The 16,959-nt window shown below is 38.6% G+C and overlaps 2 protein-coding genes across 5 annotated transcripts; both read left to right on the top strand.

Annotated features, from left to right (window-relative positions):
* The first annotated feature begins 3,237 nt into the window (after positions 1-3,237).
* LOC144024518 (E3 ubiquitin-protein ligase MARCHF9-like) lies at positions 3,238-8,011 on the top strand. 3 transcript variants are annotated; one of them, XM_077530859.1, is made up of 5 exons: positions 3,238-3,472; positions 3,757-3,978; positions 5,114-5,269; positions 6,075-6,255; positions 6,535-8,011. In XM_077530859.1, the coding sequence occupies exons 2-5, from the start codon at positions 3,787-3,789 to the stop codon at positions 6,831-6,833; spliced, it is 828 nt and encodes a 275-aa protein (XP_077386985.1). In that variant the 5' UTR covers positions 3,238-3,472; positions 3,757-3,786; the 3' UTR covers positions 6,834-8,011. The 3 variants fall into 3 exon arrangements, with proteins under 3 accessions (XP_077386985.1, XP_077386983.1, XP_077386984.1); XM_077530858.1 differs by having other exon boundaries at positions 3,239-3,472; positions 3,760-3,978; XM_077530857.1 differs by having other exon boundaries at positions 3,238-3,978.
* A 490-nt stretch (positions 8,012-8,501) lies between these two features.
* On the top strand, positions 8,502-14,156 carry mettl1 (methyltransferase 1, tRNA methylguanosine). Of its 2 annotated transcripts, none has more exons than XM_077530227.1 (6): positions 8,502-8,736; positions 8,896-9,023; positions 9,101-9,285; positions 10,770-10,883; positions 13,305-13,406; positions 13,853-14,156. In XM_077530227.1, exons 1-6 carry the CDS (start codon positions 8,654-8,656, stop codon positions 13,967-13,969), a joined length of 729 nt encoding a protein of 242 aa, XP_077386353.1. In that variant the 5' UTR covers positions 8,502-8,653; the 3' UTR covers positions 13,970-14,156. The 2 variants fall into 2 exon arrangements, with proteins under 2 accessions (XP_077386353.1, XP_077386354.1); XM_077530228.1 differs by having other exon boundaries at positions 8,503-8,736; positions 8,866-9,023.
* The last annotated feature ends 2,803 nt before the right edge of the window (positions 14,157-16,959 follow it).

The following is a 16,959-nucleotide window of genomic DNA, read 5'->3' as shown; positions in this document are numbered from 1 at the left end:
TATTTCATTTTCGCCTTTGTCAATAAAAATCATGCATGAGCTTTCAGAGTTAATTTTAGATGTATTTATTTTTGTATTACTGTATGTCCATATGAAAGAAAGAAGGTCAAACAGTTGTGTGAGAATTGTAGTTTACTTGATTACACGATTCTTAACTCATTCACTGCCAGTTTCTATAGAAAATGTTTACATTTCCAATACTCACGTGATATTACATTCAATAATTATATATAAACCGAATCTACCAAATAACAGAATAGACTCCCTACTTTTTGTCCCGTCCCGTTCTTTTATAATTGACAGCAGAAAAATTTAGGTTTGCCAAAATACAGCCATTTCTCCCATGGACTCTGAAACTGTGTTTATTTCCTATAAAATGGGGCAATGATGTCATCTACCGGTGGTTGGGCATCAGTAAAGTTGTTTCCAAGTTTGATATTTACAGTGGAGCATGCTCAGATTCGCCCCCATTTAGCACCGCTCTAAAAAATACAATTGACAAGTATACTTGTCAAAGGCAGTGAATGAGTTAATGGCTTTTTTTGTCTTGCACTTGACAAATACTCCATATATCAAAAAAACTAAAATTAAAAACCACTCAAAAATAAAATAAATAAAATGAAGCTGTCTTTAAAAAAATAATAATAAATGCACTCTATAAGGAACCTGCTCTAACAATAATAATAATAATAATAATAATAATAATAATAATAATAATAATAATAATAATAAAATGAATTTAAAACGCAAAAGTCTTGCAGTTTTTTTTACCCTGGCCCGTACTTTGGCTTTTTAGATGAATTGTCTGAATTTGTTGCTGATTGAGTGACCCAGGCAGATAATGTATTCATCATGGGTGCAGGCTTTAATATTCATATGAACTCCCTGTCGGAACCTCTTCACACAGCATTTCAAATAATTGATGCTTTCGGTTTCCTGCAGCTAATATATGATGTGATCCACAATAATTGACCCTGAGAGTCCGATATCCTCTTTTTTCTTGAAAATTCTTGAAAAATATTGTAGTTTAATAACTTAATGATTACATCCTGTGGGTAGATCACTCTACTGGCCTCCCACCCACCAAAGTGTCTCGTGATACTGGCTAGTGGCACATCATGTGATGAGTCATTTCACAGCGAATACATCATGAAAGGGCTCTTATACACCACTTTGCATTGTGGGAATTGGTAGACATTTCTTTGTGAGTTATAACTATGAATATAGCGGTTATATAAATGCTAAATAAAAGCCTCCCATAAATTCTCTGTTGGATAGTCTGGCTGCAACATTTCAAAACTTTTTTGCTTTTGTACTTTAAATTGTTGTCATGCTGAAAGACAAAAATCCTTATCAGCTCTTTTAGTAAAAGCGTTGACTGCCTTGACGAAAGCATGAGTTCTACCTGATGAAAAGCAGCACCAAAGAAAGATTATATGGCTTTTATTGTTCTTTTGTTGGTGCTTTTTTTCTTTCTTTTTTTTATTTTTCTTCCCCCTAACCATTTTTGGATTTATGGCCAGAAAGTTAAACCATGGTTACATCAGACCAATAAAACATTTTCCACATTCTTTTGTAAAACAATTTTGCAGGTTTTATTTTAATTATTTATTTTATTTATTTTTTGTGAAAGAGAAAGTTGCTATCTTACCCTCGAGGCAAGATTGTCGTCACATATCAGACACAGTCTGGACTTGCCAAAAATTTCTACAGCTTCTTTAACTCTTTGACTGCCACGCCTTATCAAAAAAAAAAAAAAAAACTGTGCCAGCCGATTTCGAGCATTTTAACTCATCTTTCAAGGCAAAAAGAATATTGTTTGCCTTTACTACATATACAATGTGAGTACGAAATGAAAGATCGCATTCCATTCATCGTAATTTTACTAATCGTTATTAAACATCTTTGGCAGTCAAATTAATGTGTCTGTAGGCCTCTTTGCAGCCTCCTTGGCCAGTGTTTTGTCTTGAACAAGTTAGGAATGTCCAATTCTGGGTATTTCCCCTGTATTGCTATATTTTTCTTACACTGTGGACCGAAGGCGTGTTCTATGACACGGTCCTGGCACACCTGACAATTTGGTGACAGGAAGTAGACTAGACTTTAGACTATAGTCAAACAAGGGCTTTAGTTGTGGTGCAAGTGGTGTAATGGGATTCTGAGCTACGCTGATGTGTGGTAGATGTAATCTGATTTCATTCATCCATATGACATCAGTGTGCATCGACAAACAACCCCACTTCCCCCTTTTTCAGTGATTAATCTTGCATATGTGGAATATAAATTAAGCAGCAAAATCCACCCTTTTTTAATCCATCTCAGGGGGCAACAATTTTGCCAAATGATGTTGACTGTAAATGACATCACAGTTGCTCAGGGCTCAGCTTCAGAAAACAGCCTGTTGAGGGTATTTGAAAACCACTGTTTTTATTGTATTTCTTGTCTGGCTGCATGATGAAATAGTGGCTATTATCACATTGATTTTTTTTTTTTTTAAAGGATATCTGGTTCACATCACTGTAATTGGGTGGCAACCAGCTTAGGATGTACCCCGCCTACTGCCCGAAGCCAGCTGGGATAGGCTCCAACACCCCCACAACCCTTGTGAGGAATAAGCGGTTAAGAAAATGGATGGATGGATGGATGGATGGGTTCACATTGACAAGGAAATCTGGTTTTGATTTTTTTTTTTTTTTTTGGAATGTCATTGTTAGGAGTGTGCATGCTCTTCCCATGCTCACTTGGGTTTTTAAACAGGTTTGGGTTTTCACCTAAATTCCAAAAATGCTCATAGATTGTCTATGAGAAAACAAAAATGTTGGTGAGGTTAGGATTTGTGCCCAGTGGGGACCATGGGTGTACTTTTTAAATGTATCAACAAAGCTCTATAAGCAGCTGCAATGAATTCTCTTATATTTCACTGTTTTTAAATTGTTATTCACATAACGCTGCAATCTGAAAGCATATTTTTTTAACATCAACAAACAAACAAACAAACGACATAATAATAATAATAATAATAATAATAATAATAATAATAATATAATGTCCTTTGCATCGCAACATCTCAAAGGGGTACAAGTAGAAAAGGAAACGGCGTGCATTTTTTATTTATTACATATTTTTAAAAAAAAACATCTAAGAGGGGAGACAGTATGACATTTTAACAGCTTGTAGTTAACATCCGCACATCACTCTCTATGAAAAAGAAAAACATCACAACACATGCGGGAGCAAACAACATCGAAAGATGACGTCTACCTTGCGTCTCCTTGCATATCGAATTAGTTGCGATTGTTGTCCATGACGTCAATTATGTAATTGCGCCAATTATGTCACCCAAATTAAACGTGATGAACACACACGCCACCTTTATTTCAAAATTCCCACCGGAGAGAAGCAGGCGATTGAAAGTGGATCAAGTTTTGACTACAGTTTTGTGTAGTGGAAACGGGACGATCTCAACAAGAGAGTATGTAAAAATGGCTAATTAATTATGCTCATACTCTGACGAAGAGGAGGCAGTACAGTGTTGGATAGATGGATGCGCGACAAAATATTTCCACTTACAGCTCAAAGTCCAAGCTAAATTGCGGATTCAGTTAAAAACAAACAAACAAACAACAAATATTTTAATGCGATGCTTAAAGCGGTCCTCCCCTGCTGGCTGCTGGGCTTTGCACTTGCGTTAGCTGTTGGATGACCTGCCAAGAGAATGCTAGGTGACTAATAACAGTCATTGTGCTCCGAATCAAGCAGTAGCCGAGGCCCGACACTGGCTCCAGCATGACGGGGGTCACCCGAGGCTGTTCTTGGCCGTCGCTGACGTGCTTCCGTCGGGATGACGACAAGGAGAAGGAGGATAACCAGGAGCCAGGTGATAAAGCTCTGCAGGAGGACGCTATATCCCTCTACAGTCTTGCAGAAAGTGGAATGCACTCCCCGCAGTGCCGGATCTGCTTCCAGGGCCCAGACAAGGTACACTTTTGTGTTCTTTTTGAGTTCATCCCATGTAGGGAGGACTTTTGTGAGACTACTGTATTTTCTATATGCCTGTGGTGTCTAGTGACAGACAGAACAATTACATGCTCTTCCACTAGATGGCAGAAAGGTATAACGAATTTGTGCGCGTACCCAGTACTCACCTGTTGCCAGATCATGGCTTCCTGTGGTCCGATTCACAAAGCAGCTTTAATGAAAACTCTTTTGAGTCTAACCCTGAAATGCGGCAAACTCTTTTCCGTTTCAGGAAGCGAGGAAGCTCAAACTAGAGAAAGAGGGGTAACAGTAGCCTGTTTCACAAAGAGAGGTAACTTAATTAGCTCTCGATCAATTATAGTAATAGACCCTGTGACCCTAACCTGGTCTAGACTGTACCAGGATTATCACAATGAACCTGGAGTTTCTATCTGTCTCCGCCTCCTTTCAGCCACAGAAATTTGATTTCCTCATTCATTCAGTCAGCTGACAAATTTTTGGCATAAATAGCTGCCATCTGTTATTTAAAAAACATCAACAAAGTCAGTAGGCCAAAGTCCACTTTTTTCATGATGAAGGTGCACTCTTAAAAAAAGAATTGTTAAACCAATTTAAGATTACAAATTGAATTGTTGACCAATTTAATTGTTCGTGTCTGTGTGCCCTGCGATTGGCTGGCAACGGGTTCAGTGTGTCTCCCGCCTACTGCCCAAAGTCGGCTGCGATGGGCTCCAGCACCCCCTGCGACCTTTGTGAGGACTAAACGGTTAAGAAGATGGATGGATGGACCAATTTAATAAAATTGCTTCAATTGGTAGCACACGATTGAATTAGGTTACCATAATCCAAAGTGAATATATTAAGTTTAAATAATTACAAATTCATTAAGCTTAATATATTTACTTTGGATTAACTTTGAGGGCTACTAACCTGCATGATGTAGACGTTTTCCTCCAACACACCTGATTCATATGATCAGCATCATTGTCAGGCTTGATAAAGTAATATTTTAATGTAGGCCTAATTATTTTTAGCGTAACCAATGAATGGAGTTCAGTAACAACCTATTCACTTCCTTCTAGGCTGACACAAAAATCATCTCCGACTTCATGTAGATGTTCTTTGTGTTCTACAGGGTGAGCTGTTGAGCCCCTGCCGCTGTGATGGGTCTGTCCGCTACTCTCACCATTCTTGCCTTGTCCGCTGGATCGGGGAAACGGGCTCCTTGAGCTGTGAGATCTGCCACTGCAAGTACCAGGCTTTTTCTGTTGGCACCAAGAACCTATGGCAGGTACCATAATGTCTTCAATCTTTTTGGTCAACAACCCCCCCCCCCCTAATAAAGTAGTTACTTATTAAGTGGCCATATGAAAAAAGTACTTCATTTGTATGGAAAAAGAAAAATTGATTAAGAATTGGCTGCCCACCAACACCTCTTTAGTTATCAGTTTACTTCTGAAAATGAGTCATTTGGCAGCTACAATGAGCAAAATTCCAAAGCATAGGAACACCTTCATGAGGGTATGAACACTTGTGCAACCAAGGCAGGGTTTCCACACGAAGGTAATCAAATAAATCTTGAGAATATCTGACATCACCAATGTCAGATACAGTGACCCTTAAAACTCATTCACTGCCAGTCATTATAGAAAATTTTTACATTTCCAATACTCACGTGATATTACATTCAATAATTATATATAAACCGAATCTACCAAATAACAGAATAGACTCCCTACTTTTTGTCCCGTCCCGTTCTTTTATAATTGACAGCAGAAAAATGTAGGTTTGCCAAAATACAGCCATTTCTCCCATGGACTCTGAAACTGTATTTATTTCCTATAAAATGGGGCAATGATGTCATCTACCGGTGGTTGGGCATCAGTAAAGTTGTTTCCAAGTTTGATATTTACAGTGGAGCATGCTCAGATTCGCCCCCATTTAGCACCGCTCTAAAAAATACAATTGACAAGTATACTTGTCAAAGGCAGTGAATGAGTTAAACTGGGACTAATTTTTTTAATAAAGATGTTTTTTTGTTTTTGTTTTTTAAATTATTATTTATTTATTTGCATGTGTCTTGTCTGTTTCTGCAGTGGCAATCCATCTCCCTGAACTTGACTGAAAAGGGACAGATTTCAGCCATCATCCTGGGCTCTGTCATTTTGGGTTGTGCCACGTGGTCAATTACCACCCTCTTTGCCGAATTCCCTCCTCAGGGTTATATCAGTCAGATATTATACGGCTTTTACGTCTTCATGGAGGTCTTTTGTTCAGGTACGACACAACAGATACTGACATGACCGGTTTACATCTCGGCAGGTATGATTGCAACTGGGTAAAGTATGACTTTATGAAAAGGAAGGATGTGCTTTGATAGTACTCCATATGATGGACGCCGTTTTGTCCATCAAGCAGCTGTCAATTTGAGCACCACATTTCCTGCACTTAAATGAAATCTTCTTAAGGGCTCCTTTTGACCACTTTAAGTAGTACCTGTTTCCCATTGAATAACTAGTATTTTCTGCACCCCTACCCTTTGTTCTTTATGCACAGGACTTGTGATCCTACAAGGACCGTGTCTTTACCGGATTATAAAGCGCTGGCATATAATGAACCAGAACTGGAAAGTGCTGAATTATGAAAAAAGGAAAGACTTGAGTAGTTCCGACAGCAAAGGTGGTGAGGAAAGCATCACTGTCGAAGTCCCAGACAATGGGCAGGAGCCGAGGCGACGTTCAAGGTCTTGCATTACTCTCTACGTTGGCAATACTATTCTGAGAATCCTGAACAGGTTAAGGCCCAACAACCTTACCGTTAACCATGAGGTCGTCATGAGGGTGACCACTGTATAACAGGATCAGAAGCAAAGAAGTGAATTCTGGTGCGTCAGTTATGTTTTGAATGTGGATGGACCCAAAGGCGGCGAAAACAGGCAGGAGGAGGACTAGATGAAACGAGAACAACTTTATTAAACAGACTGGATGAAAGAAGACTGGTCATGATGTGGACAGACTGGGCAGAACGTAGACAGGCGTGATGACTTGGCGTGGCGTGATGAAACTTGACCAAACAGGTGAGGGGAAACTTGACCAGATTATGAAAACTTAACTAAAACTTGACTACAGCTTTGCACACGGGACAAGCAGCGACCAGACTAGCCAATACTCCAATGCCAATACACCAACAATTGCCAGCTGGGAGACACAGCGGGCAGAGGGAACCAATTACCAACACACAGGTGGATCTACTCAGACCGAACGAGACAGGGGAAAAACACACCAAACAACAAACCCTCTCACCAAAATAAAACAAAAACCCAACTCAAACAAAACTGAAACATGACAGCGTCAGCCAAAACACTGTTCTGAACTTCCATCCAGATTGAATCCACACAAGCTCATATTTTGTCACTGTGGCCAAAGGGTGCATGGATCTGTTGTATCGGAATGCCTTAAAAAAAAAAAAAAGGAAAAAAGAAACAACTTCATTTTCAAGTCAGTTGTCAGAAAAAGTATATGTATAAAATTGTACTGAATCTTACTTAAAAAAAAAAAAATAAAAAAAAATAAAAAAATAAAAAACCTGTCAGGACCAATACAAGATTGTACTGTATCGTCCAGCTGTTCTCTGAAGACTTTACAGATGCCTTTTGTAGAAATACTGTCATGCGTATTTGTACTGCAATTGTATCTATTGAGACATTTGAACTTATAGGGCTAAAGGATCAGGGTTTAAAATCCTAATAAATTTATGCGTTAACACCTGACCTCACCTTTCTTCAAACTAATGTTTTGAACAAAATGTGTACATACATACTGTATAAGAAATACTGTTGTTTTGATGCCTTTTATTAACTTGTGCCTTGACAAAGATCAGTTCAGCACTGGGAATTGACAACCAGGCACATTATATGCACTATAAGTACTGAATGCAGTGTATTACCTACTTGAAAAGTAAAACAAAAGGTGCTCTGTCCCAAGTTTATCACATGTAAATGTAAATTCCATTAAATAAAAGCTAGAATTCTGAACTTGTGTCTCATCTTTTGATTTGAAACCCAGATGTCTTCACTCCTATACAACAAAACAAATTGACCTTGCAGTTCCAATACAGTAGGCTACTTTTGTATGAATACGCCAAATATATTTTAGTACTATAACACTTTGATTTTTATAGATTTTCAATTACTCTACTTGGAAAAAAAGACACTGTATGCCTGGGCTTGCCTTCAATCAATACGAGACTGCTAGGAAAATAAGTATACATGCTTCTCGATACCTATTAGTAAATTGAGGATAGGCCTATATCAATAATATATTAATTTTTCCCGGTTCACTTTCTGATTAATTGTTTGGGTTGCAAAAATAATAAAAGTCCCAATTTGTTTCAATGGACTTCAATTACACTTCATCCTTAAAACATTCCAGTTTATTTTTAGTTTACATACCGTAACTACGTTTGTTAATATATTTAAAAAAAAAAAAAAAAAAAAAAAAAAAAAAAGTCGCTTAACGATGACGTCAACTCTGCGACGTGTGTTTTGGAAAGTATGCACTCGATGCAAACGTGACACGAGAGTTTGTTTTTTTTCCAGGGGGTACTCGTTTCACAAGAAGCGAATAAAACGAATTTGTGTGTTATCGGGAGGAAAGAACATCTGTGTGAAGACAAGATGAGTTCGTCGTCAATGCCGCAGAAGCGTTACTACAGACAGCGAGCACATTCAAACCCGATGGCACATCATTCGTTTGATTAGTGAGTGACGTCCATGTGTACAGTACTTACTTTCTTCAACAATTACAGTATACTTTTATGTCTTTCACGAAGCGATATTGTTGTTTATAATCCTCATCTTATTTTAGTTCTTTCTATACGTGTTCACAGGGGCTCACTGTTTTCATTTTGTCTTGTCAGTCCTGTGTGTCCAGAGGAGATGGACTGGCACTCCCTTTATCCACAATTCTTTAATGGGGAGCAGTCTCAAGAAGGAACTCCACAAGTGGAGTTTGCAGACATTGGGTGTGGATATGGAGGACTTTTAGGTAATTACGTCTTATCCATTTAGACATGTAGTGCTTGTCAACCTTTTGGCATTTGTAACTTATGCATCTTCTATCAGTGGAGTTATCTCCACTTTTCCCGGACAAACTCATGCTGGGCCTGGAGATCCGGGTGAAGGTATCCGATTATGTCCAGGATCGTATAAAATCATTGCGTGAGGCCAATCCAGGAAGCTACCAAAACATTTCCTGCCTTCGCAGTAACGCCATGAAGTATCTTCCCAACTTCTTCAAGAAGGGACAGGTATGATTTACATGCATTTCGTGTTGTTACATTTGTACTTAAAATGTTACATTAGGAGATGTCTCATGGTTATTGGATCAGCTCGCCATCTGCAGAAACCTGATCCCGATCATTTAATTCAGGTGTGTTGGAGGAGGGCATCGTCTGCAGGACTGCGGTCCTCGAGGACTTGAGTTTGAGACATACAGTAACCTCAGTTTTGTTTCATGGCATTTAATTGTGTTTTTAATAAGATGCATCTTGTGTAGCTTTACTCATATTAGCCGTTTGTAGTTGGAACTCACAAATGATTAATTTGGCAAATTGTCTTCCCTCCACTGTGCAAGGAAGGTTGCTAACAGGCTGGCAAAAGTAGTTGCTAGAAGTGGTCAGAAACCTATTTGTATAAGTAGTATATGAATTTAGGACAAACTTACTAAATTGGCAACACTGCAGACAAAAAAGTTGTTTTTTCTTACTTCATGTACTTGATGCATTCACATAAAAAGTAAAGCGCCACCATCAAAATAAAAGCACCACATTTTATTTTGACTTCACAGAGACTACAAGGGCAGTCAGGGACTGTACTTTGTTATTATTGTGTCATAATGTAAAGTTGACATACAATTTTTCACATTAGTGTTTACTTGAAGCCTTATTGACACCTTTTGGATGTCTTGATACTTGGCCAGTCAGTTTTGTGGGCCAAATATGGCTTGTTCCCCGTATTATTTTATGAGAAGCTGGCTTGCTGAAAGGTTTGAGTTTTTTTTTAAATTTTTTATTTTATTTTGGAATTGGTAACAGTTCAGGGGAACTCTAAAAAAAAAAAAAGGCAACGATAAAACAAGTATAGTCACCACACCAGCGCATGAAATAAAACACTTACGAGAGTATAAGATTTAATGAGAATTCAGAAAGTAAAATCTAATCTACTCTCTCTCTCTCTCTCTCTCTCTCTCTCTCTCTCTCTCTCTCTCTCTCTCTCTCTCTCTCTGTGTTTATAAAGTGGTTATGTTATTGAATGGCTCTGGCAGGCTAATATCAACAGTCTGTACATTTGACAGAGAAACTATAGCGAACTATAAAGGCAAATTCCAGCTTACAAACAGCCGTGTTTAACAACCAACCGCAAAGTCTTGTGGCTGCCATTTTTAAAAGGTTACAGCACAGGTCTCAAACTCCAGTCCTCGAGGGCCGCAGTCCTGCATGTTTTAGAGGTTTCTCTCCTCAAACACAGCTGAATCATATAATGAGGATCATTATCAGGTTGCTGATGAATCAGGTGTGTTTGAGGAGGGAAACCTCTAAAACATGCAGGACTGCGGCCCTCGAGGACTGGAGTTTGAGACCCGTGGGTTACGTTATACTAAAGTATAATGGTGTCAAAGTACAGTAGTTATTTTAAAAATAGAAACTACAATTGTGAAGTGGTCAGAGTGATGCAAAGTTGTTCAATCTCACTCCTCACTTAAGAGTTTCTAATCATTTTTCTTTCTTTTCAGCTTAGCAAGATGTTCTTCCTTTTCCCGGACCCTCATTTTAAGAAGACCAAACACAAATGGAGGATCATCAGTCCCACGCTGTTGGCAGAGTATGCCTACACACTGAGAATCGGGGTATGTACAACACAAACCATGGTTGTTGCGATTGTATCTTGTATTGTTTATATGCATGTTTCATTTTTCTCATCGGAAATTAATGGAAACAGAAATATAATAAAGTATAAGCTTAAACAGTTCCCAAAACCTCAACTTTAATGATGAAGACCCTGCGAAGGTGAATTCAGATACTCATTTCTAAATACATTAGTCCAGGGGTGGCACACGTAAACTGCCCATGCTATCCCGTTCCCTCACTCCTGAGCTCTCTTTTGCGTGTTTTGTCAAACTCCCCTTCATTGTATGCCTTTTTTAGCTCGTGCAACGTTTCGAGCAAGTTGATACGAGTGCTTCATAAATTTTGGGAGCAACTGTATATTTTTCTGCCTTACCTTTCAAACCTTTCATAACCTGCGCTTGCAAAGTTCAGTTCCCCTTCGGAAATTCCTGGTTGATGTGTGAACTGGAGTGCTGCTGAAGATCCAAAGACTTGAATGCGCTAATGATGTCTAACATATAAAGGCAGAATGGCCTGCCAATACATAATACATATAAATAACTAAAACGTTTAAAATTTTGGGATAAATGATGTGCACGAACTTGACACCTTAATTGACAAATGTCATGAAATGTTGATCAATCGCCGCGTTCCAACAAACCCTCTCATACATTTGCTTGCTCAGTGTGAAAGGTCTGCTCAACAGCGTGCCCGTATTTGCAAGTGCTGACGTAGCAGCCTACCAGGACATAAAAAAAAAAGAAGGTTCTTCCAACTGGTTTCGGCGAGAAGTGGACCGCACCTCAACAAAATGTATCGTTGTTGCAAAATAAAGACTTTTGAGAAGAAGAAGCATATTGTTGCTAAATGAACTGTATTAATGAAGGCTTCCTCCATTGTACTCGTGTTACCTGTAAATAAGTCTAGCAGTAGCATATATAGCAAAAATATACTAGTGATAGACCAATATGTTTTTTCAAGGTCAAGACCGATTATTAGTAGTTAACTCATTCACTCCCAGCCATTTTAACAGAATTTTGCAAGGCCCACAGAATATTGTATTCTATTGCTATAAAAAAAAAAACATGATACATACCAAAAGAAATATTAGTCTATTCTTTCATCAGGAAAAAAAGTATATTTCTGTCTGTTTCTATTAGCATTATAATATAGCTAAGTTTCATCATTATTCTCAAATCTGTTTAAAACAGTGGGGAAAAGAGCCATTTTGCAACATGGTGCTGGTTGATCTTTTATACTCTGCTCCCACCTGCTGGCCATTTTTGTAGTAACTACCATTGCTTCAAGCATTCTCTTCAGTTCAGAGGCTGCATCAAATCCCGAGTGACACAATCTTTTGCATCTGAACACAAGTCACATTTGAGACAGCTGAGCAGATAAAATGTGTCCACTGTCCAGTCTGTCGTATCTCGGCTTCCCTGAAAGAAAAAAAAAAAAAGAGGCTGGTGGTGGGGGGTAAAGTGCAGTGCAATGTGGCAATGTGTTTTCTAAGAAGTCCTTGTTCTAGTAAAGCTATCTGTGCAGCCTCCAATGTAAACTTGCAGTGACATAGGGGATTAACCTCTGTGTTGTCTCTGGGTTATTTTTATCATCCTGCCAGGGATCGTTGCTCTGCACATGTGATGAAACCTTCAGACGCAATTTACACTGACATCCTAATAAGTGGAATAGCTTTCGGCGGAGCACAGATCGCTGTAAAGGTTGCATAACACTCATTTGGATCTGAACTAGGTTGTACATACAGTGCCTTGAAAAAGTCTAAACTCTCTTCTCAAAATCACCCCCCCCCCCCCCCAATTAATGTTTAACATCATCAACCATGTATCAGACAAATTAAGATGACATAAAATACAGTTTTTTAAAAGTTGTGTTTATTTATTAAGAACATTTACCAAACAAGCGGATGAAAACGATTGTCGGTTGATACACATGCGTCGGGTGTATTGCTCGGTGTATTAGCTGAACTGTTCTAAAAATTTTGCATGAAGTCCATTCTGGGTTGTTAGTGGAAGTAGTTATTGCCACGCGTCTGTTTTTGCTCTATTGCATGGCTAGCTATTAAAAAGTTCAACTTACAAGGAGATCTTGACAATTGGTGTTTTTACGGCATACATAAGCGCATATTTCCGGTGAAAAGTCATCTGGAAGTCATTTATTTTAAATGCTAATATACGATAAGAGTGAAATGATAAAAAATGTCTTTGGGGTTTGCGGTTTAGTTGTGGTTTAAACTAGCAATTGTAAACATTTTGGTAGTGTATCAATTGTGTTTTTTTTTTTATTTGCAATTTGTTTATTACTCAAAGTCGTTCAAAATTTCTATAATGCATGAAATGTTCGATAAATCGATCCAGATTCACCACAAATTTGTTACCTTGCCTGTTTATTTTATTGGCTGCACTGTGTGTGTCTGTCTTTAGGGTTTGGTTTACACCATCACAGACGTGGAGGAGGTCCACCTTTGGATGGTGAAGCACTTCAGCGAACATCCATTATTTACACGGGTCTCCGATGAAGAGCTGGTACGTACGTGGAGATTTTTCCTCCACTCTGTTTGCAGGTCACACTCAACTGTATTTGTTCTCTGTCTGCGCCACAGAGGTCACACTTTTTTTTTTTTTTTTTTTGCAACATTCCACTTTTCTTTGAAGGGTTTAACTTTTCAAGTGAGAACTTTTGTGAAATATTTAAACTCTCAATGCTCTCTATTGTAGTGTACCATGTAAAACCCAACTTACATAATCCTTAACAAAAAAAAAAGGCTTAAAGTTGATTTGATTTAAGAATTCGCTCTACATGCACATGCAACGTAGTTTCGTCATAACTTCCACTAACCACCCTGGCTAAACTTTTTTGTTTTCATTTGTTCACGCACACGTGGGTGCATCATGTTTTCTAATTTGAAGGTTTATTTAACATTTGATGCACTGGTGTGTTTGTGTCTCATCCAAATCATTTGTTTTTGCAGGTTGATGATGTCATCGTTTCGCGGTTGGGTGTGTGCACAGAGGAGGGAAAGAAAGTGCAACGGAACAGCGGGAAAAACTTTCATGCTATTTTCCGGCGGATTGAAGATCCTAATTGACTGAAACATAATAACAGACTTTTGTGTTCTTGGTCCATCTTTTTTCTCTTGTTTTTTTTAATGATCTTTTTCAGATTTTTCTTTTAAAGTGCTTTTTATTCTGTAAAGCTCAATGTGTGAATCATTGTAATATGCTGTGGTAACAACAAAAAGCATATAAAAGCAACATTTAATGTTCTTTACTGGCTATCTTGTAAATATTGTCAAATATTTCTTGGACATCCTCCGTGAGAAACATCAAGAAAGTCCACTATTTGTCCACAGGTGAGACTTTGTCCCTTTCATCCTCTATTTTTTACCAGTAGTCTCTTCATTGAACAAAGCTAACTTGAATCTCAGGCTGCGACAGGTTCTAGTTCACAGGCCAACCGTAAACGAGCATGGGCATGATCATAGTAACTGTTTTCGTGTTGCTGATCGAGCTTATCTGACAGTCGTTGGATTGCCAAGAGGTGTCTATGACACGATTGTCAACGTTCTGAACTCAACAGTTAATGTTGGCTCTTTTTTTTGTGTGTCTGTCAGGAGTTTGTAAGTATTTGCTGCTGCAGGGGATGTGATTAGGAACAAGACAGAACTTGCCTCAGTCAATTGAAGGTGAAGATGGTGGATAGAAAAATGCACCTTGATGGTATCATCATTTTTTTTTTTTTTTTGCTATGACACTGAATGAGGGAAAAAAAAAAATCCTTTGTTGTTTGAGCTTTGTTTTCTCCCAGTTCTCCAATCTGCTGAGTCGAGTTTATTGGTCCAGATGCTTGTTTATTATCTTTTAAATTCATTAATCTGTGCCATGTGGACCAAGGCTGTTTCAAGCAGCCATACATTATGGGTCATTAACTAAATGTAATCTTAGTTTAAGTGGCGACCAATCAGGGGTGTACCCCGCCAATTCGGCAGACACCAATGAGAACAAGCACGTAAGAAAAATGGATGGAAGCAGGAAGAAAAAGCTCCTTGTTAAACTTATTAAAGCGCTTTGAAGGAAGCTGAAGTTCACGACTGAAGCAATTTGCGATTACACAAGCGGTGACGTTGAAGTTGAATTCAATCCCATCTGGACCTCAGACTTGTTGAAGTCATCTCTCCTTTCCCTGCATGTGTTTACAGAGGCATCTGGTGATAGCTCATAAAAATGTTCTTGCGACCTACTTTTGTAAGATGCTCATCAGACCCAAACTTAAAGAAGTCCTGACTCATGCATTCCCACCACCACAAATCGGAGGTGATTCAACAGGAAAATCCTCTGACTCAACATATTAAAACCATTAGGAAGGTGAAGATGATGCAATTGCTGTCGTTCTCCCATCCAAATACTTTCTATGCAACCTTACCTTAGCTGCAGTGTTCTTTCTTCTGTTTTACAGATCTTCCACACGTTGGAATCACCTCACTGGTGTGTGCTCACAACTCATGGTTGTTACGTTACGAAAATACAACTCCAACTCTTGGCCAAAATTGGCTGCAGGGAATCTGGTGCGCTCAGTAGTCAACTTGACTGTTCTGATGGTATGTTTTTTGATTTATTTATTATTTTAATCCCTTCATACTGACTATGTCGAAAAAAAAAAAAAGTGGTTGGACAAATATTTGCAATACGAATTCACAGGAATAGTAAACGCATGGTGTACCACAGGGTTAAATTCTGGGGCCTCTGCTGTTGTCATTGTATCTGCTGACCCTGGATTCCATCTTTAGAAAACCGCGGCGGTTGTTTGAAAGTAGTCTATAAATATAGAGTTGAGTTATGGGAGTCAGCATCCTGACTGGGTGATTTGCAATACCAAGTAGAGCGATTTCAGTCTAGAACAATCAGCTTTATAGCAAAACTAAAAGAACACTTCATCAAGTTGTGCTTTCTGAATTCAGGGTGGAGAGCCAGATTTGTTGAAAAGTTACTCTCCCTATTCATTTTGTTTACAAGTAAACCCCATACCAATGTCTCGATTTTGAAGGGTAAAAAAAAAAATCAGGGTTTGGTGAATGTGCATAGGAAACTGGAAGTTCAGTTAAGACCCACTGCTTTATCATCATGAAAGAAATTTGCGTATTTCTTGATCATATGCAAAATCAAAATCAGGCCACAGACCTCATTTAACTGCTTGCCCTAAAGGGGATTATGGGATTTAACCTTGCCCCTTCTAATCTTTCAGGTCAAGTTTCGGGTCATAGCGGTAATATTCGGCTTATCTTGACCCGCTATGTTAGAAATAATAGTTGTGTCTGATACAAGTGGAAAAAGTGGCAGGCAGCTGGAGGCTCTCAAGTGTTTACACATGCAGCTCATGACATCATGACGTTCTCATTAGTTAAGTCACCAAGTATCAGCTGACCAAGCAAAAGTGGTCTTCTTCTGTACTATTCCCCTTTGATGCTGTAATTGTCCCCTGAGGATTGGAATTGAGTCCCAGGCACTTTTTACATCTGTCTGAAGTAGGGATGTTCAATACCTTTTCTTTTTCCAGTCAGTCTTCATACAGATACCAAGTACTGATACCACTAGTACTTCTGATACTTCAAATTTCACCCCCCAAAAAAACAACAATAAAAAAAATAAGAAAAATCCTTAAAATTGCATTAAATAAATGTCAGTTTTACAATAAAGATGACTTGACTTATTTCTAATTTCTGATTTTAAAACAGCCACAAGAGGGCAGCTGATGAGCGCTTTGCGATCATTTTCACTTGACAGATGCATTGACACTCCGTTATGCTATATGGAACTCAATCTCTACTGTATGCCCACGTCAACCTGGGAAAATATAAAAGATGATCGCACCAATAATTTGTATTTTATGAACATTAAATGAATGAAGAAATCATGTTGTCTCCGTTGTCCTCTCCGCTCACTACAGCTTAATGGCGTTAAACGAGGAAAACACTTTTGGACCTCCTTGGTCCAACCTCGTTTTCTAATAATGTCATATTTCGCGCAACTGTTCCTATACTGCCATGTTGTTGGCGCAAATCCATTGCCATGTGTGGTAAAT

This window comes from Festucalex cinctus, chromosome 8 (genome assembly GCF_051991245.1).
Source record: "Festucalex cinctus isolate MCC-2025b chromosome 8, RoL_Fcin_1.0, whole genome shotgun sequence".
In the NCBI taxonomy this organism is placed as follows: domain Eukaryota; kingdom Metazoa; phylum Chordata; class Actinopteri; order Syngnathiformes; family Syngnathidae; genus Festucalex; species Festucalex cinctus.
This window is presented reverse-complemented; position numbering and strand designations above follow the sequence as displayed.

Excerpts from the sequence above, each read along its gene's own strand:
- mettl1 (XM_077530227.1), top strand. The coding sequence starts at position 8,654 with ATGAGTTCGTCGTCAATGCCGCAGAAGCGTTACTACAGACAGCGAGCA. Across the intron at positions 8,737-8,895 it reads GCACATCATTCGTTTGATTA|TCCTGTGTGTCCAGAGGAGA; the intron begins GTGAGTGACGTC and ends TTGTCTTGTCAG. Across the intron at positions 13,407-13,852 it reads GGGTCTCCGATGAAGAGCTG|GTTGATGATGTCATCGTTTC; the intron begins GTACGTACGTGG and ends TTGTTTTTGCAG.
- LOC144024518 (XM_077530859.1), top strand. The coding sequence starts at position 3,787 with ATGACGGGGGTCACCCGAGGCTGTTCTTGGCCGTCGCTGACGTGCTTC. Across the intron at positions 3,979-5,113 it reads GCTTCCAGGGCCCAGACAAG|GGTGAGCTGTTGAGCCCCTG; the intron begins GTACACTTTTGT and ends TGTGTTCTACAG. Across the intron at positions 5,270-6,074 it reads GCACCAAGAACCTATGGCAG|TGGCAATCCATCTCCCTGAA; the intron begins GTACCATAATGT and ends CTGTTTCTGCAG.